The 7,465-nt window shown below is 38.1% G+C and overlaps 1 protein-coding gene across 1 annotated transcript; it reads left to right on the plus strand.

Moving 5' to 3' along the window:
• The first annotated feature begins 3,573 nt into the window (after window positions 1–3,573).
• Window positions 3,574–6,342, plus strand: LOC122081341 (glycerol kinase-like). The gene is made up of 4 exons (XM_042648416.1): window positions 3,574–3,904; window positions 4,006–4,227; window positions 4,381–5,365; window positions 5,984–6,342. The coding sequence occupies exons 1-4, from the start codon at window positions 3,771–3,773 to the stop codon at window positions 6,227–6,229; spliced, it is 1,587 nt and encodes a 528-aa protein (XP_042504350.1). The 5' UTR covers window positions 3,574–3,770; the 3' UTR covers window positions 6,230–6,342.
• Window positions 6,343–7,465: the final 1,123 nt, after the last annotated feature.

Raw genomic sequence — 7,465 nt, forward strand, 5'->3', positions numbered from 1 at the left:
GCTGCCTTGCAATTGAATGTGAAAAACAGAGGAAAATATCTTTAGTTGCTGCTTTTCTCCTGTTGTTGTTTTTCTTCCCAGTCAAATTTTGAGGGAAACTCTCTACTTGTTGAACTTGGTCTCAAGCACAAAACAAGTACTTGAGAACACCAGTGAGGCTGGTCACCTTTGACATCATATGTCAAGGAGAGAATTTCTAACCTTGATCATCTATGGATTCTTTATATGATCTTCTGAATTTGGTTTTGATTTTTCTTTGTTTTGAGGGTAGATCCTAAATTAAAATGCAGTGTTAGCATACTTCTCAGGCATAATGAGATTGTTAACTGAAAAGCTAGACTGGACTTGGGTTGGCAAGTTTTGACCTTTACTAACTATCCAACTTCTATTGCAATTCGGTTGCCCTGATCTCCATGGGGTTGACATCTATTCGAACTTTTAGCTCTCTCTTCTCATTCTCAGATCAGGTGCAAGTGTGTAAAAAGTAGCAAGTTTATTGTTTGAATGGGTGTCAGATTTGCAATTAATAGATGAGAGATGCGCACTTTGTATGGAATTTGTGTTTGTCAAAATGATGTGGCATATGTGAAATAAAATTGCCAATCCTGCATCAATGTGTCCTAGATAGTAGGTTACACATCCAGTGATATGTTTTGACATGAGTTTATTCAATCTTGAGAAACTGGGCATGCAAGTGTTTGAGAACAGCCTTGAAGAGCAGATTTTCGTAAGGACTGGGGAGGGGAATTATCCAAACAAATGAGATCTTGAATCTAGCAATGTCCATTATCAGCCCAACAGAGAAAATTATGTTACCCTCCTTGCTTGTCTTTGGACCAAGTAAGATGTGTCCTTTGTATGACAGAAAACAGAATCCAATAATATCCATGAATTGTTGAAAGGGGAAAATAGCATCCACAGCTTGATACTGCAGCCACCTTATTATTATTATTTTTTTTTATACTGAGAAAGTGGAATTAAAATCACCACTCATCATCCATGGAGCTGATATTATTGTGGATACTTGGCACGGACTGTTCCAAAGTTGCGAACTGTTAGAACAAACACCAAAGAAATGAAAAAAACAAATAGGTTCACACAAACGCAATGATTTTGTGAGGTACACACACCAATGTGTTGTGCTACATCCTTGGGTGAAGAAGAAGAAGATGATTCATTATATGATGGAATGGAAGAAAAGTTATAGTGGAGATCTCTTAAGAACACTCGAACTCTCATCAAGAACTCTTGCCTAAAAATCCTAATTCAAAAATACCCAAATTTCACTTACTTACACAACAAGACAAGTATAAATATATACTTCAAGTTGAGTCGTGTCATCAGGCCCATCCGGTCAAGTTGTACTATACCATGGGGGCTTCATCCCCACACCTCCATACGAAAATCAGTGATGGGCTCTTTTGCTACTGTCCCACCTCTCGCTTCCCTGTGATCACCCTCCCTGTAGCCGCCCTTCATTAATTTACTTGCCTCTCCACCCCTGCAATTCTTTCATACGATCTCCATGTGAACCGCCTCCGCTGACCTTTCTCCCCAACTCCTGCCCCACCAATCTCTCTCTCTCTCTCTCTCTCTCTCTCTCTCAATGGCCACCTACGGCTTTGATCGTGTTTGTTTGGCACAAAGTTGACCGTCGGAAGGCTAATATGATTGTTCCTACAGTTGCTTCTGGTTTAATCAGTGGGGATGGGTTGTGGCTCCTACACTCTTCCATCCTAGCTTCGCTTTGGACATTACCTCCCATCTATAATCTGTATAAGATTTGTAGCTAATTGGGTATGTGAGAACAAATTATGGAACCATAACAAGAAAAGAAGAAGAAACTGGTAAACAAGAAAAATCATTTAATAAGAGATAACGGATGGGTAGCCAAGTTGGCAAGGGACAAGAAATGAAGACGATTAAGATAAACAAGAAAAATCATTCAATATGAGATAAGGGAATGGAAAACTCTAAGGGGGTAATTGAGTTGGCGAGGGATCTTTTTCTCAGGAAGCATGTGGTGCTGAGACTCCTATTACCTCCTTCAGACCACTCACATGGGGTGTATAGTGTTTTTCAATTTTTTTGGTCAAAATTGAATGATCCTCATTCAATCTCAGGATAATTTGTATTAAAAAAAAAAAAAGTCATAAATGAGCCTCAGCTAATAACAAAAAAGTCAAGAAGTCAATAACAAGCCAAGCCAAAAAGAAAACCCCTCTCTTGTTCTTATCATTTTGACTCATTCCACTCTCAGCTAAACTCCCAAATTTGCTCAAGGGAAGCCAGATTGTGCCTTCTCAAATGCAATTGGATCAGAGAGACTTTTTGTCTTCGTGGATAAAATCCGAGGCGACTTGGTTGGATTGGGTTTGATATTCTTATAGATTTTTTTTTTTTTTTTTTTTTGTTAATGATATTCTTGGTAGTTGAAATTACAGATGAGGTCGTTAAACAGCTCTCCTTGGTAAATTTCAACTTTACAAAATTAAAATTGAGAAGAACGAGCAAAAGATTTTTCAAAATCTATGATTTACCCCTTCTAGATTATATCCAAAAAATCTTTCTACTAAGGTATGTTTCCTTGATTTTGATTAAAAAACATAACAATAACAAGGAATCAAGCATTCAAATCAAGATTCTAAGAATTGATTGGAATCACGATTCCGATCCCAATTTTCATTCAAATTCAGATAAGAAGATTCATAATCTTCCAAAAAATTTTGCTTACCTTTTTTCCTTTAAGATAATTCTTTTAATTAATTTTTTCAAAAATATTTTTTTTATATTATTTTACTTTTGATTTGCAATACCTAATCTAAAATTAGTCAAAATATTAATATTGGCCGATTTCGATACGATCAAGCGAATTCAATACCAATACTTAAAAGTTAGAACCCTTCCAATCTTTAGTTTACATTTTTTGTCTTTTAATTAAGTTTTTCTTCACCTGCACGCAGAGAAGAGTGAATCTCTTCATCAATGGTGACATGATTGTGTTTTGCATCCAACCCAACAATGCATGCAATGCATGCATGTATATGTGTGAAGAGGGTAAAAAAAAAAGGGGCATCTAACATGATCCCACGACTTCCACCAAAGTGAATCCAGTGCATAGCGCACTGGTTGCAGCTTTCACTAGTAGAGCAGGGACCAGGTTTACGGTCTAGAGATCAACTCCTGTCACACGCACCCCCGCTCTTTCCTATCATCCCCCTCCCCTCTTATGTGCGAGTAAAATCCCTTGGGCAGCTCTATAAGATATATATATATATATATATAGATATATATTGAAAAAAACAAAAGGACAGTTCTTAGGTGGGTCCATTTTAAATATCCATCCAACAACCTACTTCTCACGACACAAACGCTGATAACACCCTTTTATTTTCTTCTTGGTTGCAAAAAGAAAAAGAAGAGAACAGCACACGTGTCACTTGTATCACCGTTGGATATGTATTGGCCTGGTTTTAGTAAACCAAGATCTTCGGGAACTGACGTCACCCGACTGATGAAGTTGTCGTCCCAACTCTGTCTTCAAATAGAGGAAATTCAAAGCTACTATGTATAGTATACGTTATCTCCGTTTATTTGGATAAACTTTAACCACATTTTTCCAACGTAATCGCTTCCCCAGGTATTGGGATTTGGGATTGGATTTATATAAATAACTGAAACGATCTCTACCTGCCTTATGACTCTTTCTTCTTCATTCTTCACTGTTCATCCTCTGTTTTTTCCTCTGTTTTCAAGAAAGGATTGAGAAGATGTCTAAGAAAGAAGCTTTTATTGGGTCTATTGATCAAGGAACGACCAGTACCAGATTCATAATCTATGATCATTCATGTAAGGCTATTAGTTCTCACCAGACTGAGTTCTCTCAGATATTTCCTCAAGCTGGGTAAGAATGCGAGCTTATTTTGTTACTATTTTTTCCCCTTCTTTTTCTTTTGGGTTTTAGATTTTTTGAATTTTGAAGTTATTTTCTGGTTTTTGGAACAGATGGGTAGAACACAATCCGATGGAGATTCTGGAGAGTGTGCGGCTTTGTATGGCGAAGGCTATTGATAAGGCAACGGCGGATGGACACAACGTGGATAGTGGATTAACGGCGATTGGCGTTACAAATCAGAGAGAGACGACGGTTGTTTGGAGTAAATCTACTGGTCTTCCGCTTTATAACGCTATTGTATGGATGGATGTTCGAACCAGTGCTATCTGCAGGTTTGGTTTTTGTTTAATTGGATCTGGGTATTGCTACTTTGGGATTTTAAGCAAAAACCATGTCTTTGATATTGTGATTGAAATCTGGGTTTAGTATTTTGGCAAATTAGAAAAGAATCTAATCCTTTGAATTTCATGTTTGATATCTCACAGGAGATTAGAGGAACAATTTCCAGGGGGAAGAACCCATTTCGTGGAGACATGTGGTTTGCCTATTAGTACTTATTTCAGTGCAACCAAATTTCTGTGGATGTTAGAAAATGTTGAAGCTGTTAAGAAAGCTGTGGACTCAGGGGATGCTCTGTTTGGAACTATTGACTGTTGGTTGATCTGGAACCTCACTGGAGGTTCTGGTGGTATAGATCCATCCAAGAATTCTGTGGTCGGTTTGCATGTCACTGATGTCTCAAATGCAGCTCGAACGATGCTTATGAATCTCAAGACTCTTGATTGGGATAAACCCACATTAGAGGAATTGGGGATACCAATTGAAGTCCTTCCCAAGATTGTCAGCAATTCTGAAATTATTGGAAATGTTGCAAACGGATGGCCAACCGCTGGTGTTCCAATTTCAGGCTGTCTTGGTGATCAACATGCAGCAATGATGGGTCAGGCATGCCGGAAAGGGGAGGCAAAGAGCACCTATGGCACTGGTGCTTTCATACTCCTTAACACTGGTGAGGAGATTATTAAATCAAATCATGGTCTCCTGAGTACTGTTGCATACAAACTTGGTCCAAATGCACCGATGAATTATGCATTAGAGGGCTCCATTGCAATTGCCGGAGCAGCAGTTCAGTGGCTTAGAGACAGCCTTGGCATTATTAAGTCTGCCCCGGAGGTTGAAGATTTGGCAAAGAAAGTTGATAATTCGGGTGGGGTCTATTTTGTGCCGGCATTCAATGGCTTGTTTGCTCCATGGTGGAAAGATGATGCAAGAGGTGTACTAGTTGGGATCACAAGGTTCACACACAAGTCACACATTGCTTGGGCTGTTCTTGAGAGTATATGTTTTCAGGTGAATGATGTATTGGACTCAATGCACAAAGATTCAAAGGAGAAGGCTGGGAAGGATGTGGAATTTTTGCTCAGGGTTGATGGTGGTGCATCTGCCAACAACCTCATGATGCAAATTCAGGTATGGTTACTTTTGAAGTTTTTTGATTCACATACCATTATTGTTGCTTTTTCCTGATTCACCTATGTATGAATTCCTTTGTAGTGATTCATCTACTATTTCTTTTGATTGTGACCTTGGTGCTTTGTTTTAGTTTCACCAAAAAAGGCGGTGTGTCAGTTGTGGTTGTGTATCATTTTCTTTCACAATGGTATTGGGACAAAGCTAAATGGTACTGTGTCATGAATGATGGATTCCAATACCCCCAACTCATTACAACCACAATAACTGAAGTTGGAGACTAGGACTGGTTGGTCCTAGTATAGATGTGATTGAATGTATCTATTGATATCAGTCTTTGGCTATTGAATGGTTTGTTTGAAGCATCTGTGTCTGTAGGAAAAAAAATTAGAATATCAGTTATGCAAAGTGAAGGATCAAATGTCTTTTAATTTTATTTATCTATCGAAGCATACTCATGTGGTTAAGAGCAACAACATATAATGGTTTCTTCCATAGTTAAGGTCTCAAAGCAACCATCTGAAAATTGTTCTGTGGGCAGTTAAACACAACTTTTGTGACATTAGCTGTAAATGTTTAATGCTAATTGTCATTTTTTGATGTCTTACTAATTGGCAGGCGGATTTGTTGGGGAGTCCAGTGCTAAGACCGAGTGATATAGAGACAACGGCTCTAGGGGCAGCCTATGCAGCTGGCTTGGCTGTGGGTGTTTGGACAGAAGATGAAATTTTCTCCACAGAAAAGCGGAAAGAAAAAGCAGTCACTTTCCATCCCAAACTTCAGGAGGAACAGAGGAAGAAGAAGTCTGAGTCCTGGTGCAAGGCTGTAGCAAGAAGTTTTGATTTGGCAAGCCTTTCCCTTTAGCTTCTACCATTACCCGCTTTCTCATATTTTCCCCAATTTAGTGATTTTATTCTGAATAATGTTCCAAGTGCTTGTGTAAATCTTGAGAATGAGACAATAATTTATGTCTTTAATTTTGATTTCAGTAATTTTAATTGATTCAGAAACTAGTAGATTCTTTCAGGTGTAATAACATCATGATGGTAATGGTCTTCATCATGAAAAATAAAAAATAAAAATCATAGTTATAGGCTTCACCCGAAAAAAAAAAGAAAAAAAGGAAAAGCCTTGTTTAGGCAGATATAATCTGTGATCTTTAATCTTATTCCTGCCCAAGTCTCTTTTTAGAAGAACTAAATGATACCCCCACTTGCTTAAAAACATGCTTTGATCTGTTTGTATGCTCAGCCGTATATTACATGTACAATACATTCTTAAATTAATACTAGTTGCTTTACTGCTCTCATTCTCATTAGATATCTATGAATTGGTGGATGCTACAACAGAGGATACATTTGAAAGAGGAATGCTAGCCATATGGCCAATAAGCATCCACTGGTTGGCTCAGTTGGACCTAAAATAACCTAGAGAGAGGGAGGGAGGGAGGGAGGGAGGGGATGAATAGGTTATACTAGTGGAATTTTAACTCTTTTCGAAGTACTGTCCCAAGTGTGATTGTAAATAATAAATGCGAAATAAAATAGAACAAGCACAATCACACAACACCGAGAATTATAGTGGTTCGACTCAATCTGAGTCTAGTCCACTCCCTACAAGAATCCTCTTGTAAGGTATTCCACTAGTTCTCCCTTTCAGTACGGTAGGTAGGGAAGAAAACCTTTGCAATCTTTTTATGGATAAGAGTATATACAAATCCCCTTTACAGGCAGAGATGTGCCTTTACAATCTCCTTTGCAGGTAAAGAGGCACCTTACAATCTCCTTTAAGGTAGAGAGGCACCTTACACTCTTTTAAGGATAAGAGGATCCTTACAATCTCTTAAGGATGAGAGGGTCCTTACACAAGCCTAAGTACAGTCTAGACTTAATGTAAAATAGAAATTGGAGAAGTGGAATAAAAGAGGATTACCTCCGGTGTGATGCAAATGAAATATGCAATGATGATAAAATGAATGCACCTTTTGAAGTCTTCTTGATGCTTGTAATGTAAATGTCAAGATGTAGATGAAGACTTATAGATGGCCTTGAGTTCTTCTTGAATGTAAAATGAAGAATTTGAACTCAAGAGATGGTGTAA

This window comes from Macadamia integrifolia, chromosome 6 (assembly GCF_013358625.1).
Source record: "Macadamia integrifolia cultivar HAES 741 chromosome 6, SCU_Mint_v3, whole genome shotgun sequence".
Classification (NCBI taxonomy): domain Eukaryota; kingdom Viridiplantae; phylum Streptophyta; class Magnoliopsida; order Proteales; family Proteaceae; genus Macadamia; species Macadamia integrifolia.

Coding starts and splice junctions, on each gene's coding strand:
- LOC122081341 (XM_042648416.1), top strand. CDS start 3,771: ATGTCTAAGAAAGAAGCTTTTATTGGGTCTATTGATCAAGGAACGACC. Junction 3,905..4,005: donor CAGATATTTCCTCAAGCTGG/GTAAGAATGCGA, acceptor TTTTTGGAACAG/ATGGGTAGAACACAATCCGA. Junction 5,366..5,983: donor ACCTCATGATGCAAATTCAG/GTATGGTTACTT, acceptor ACTAATTGGCAG/GCGGATTTGTTGGGGAGTCC.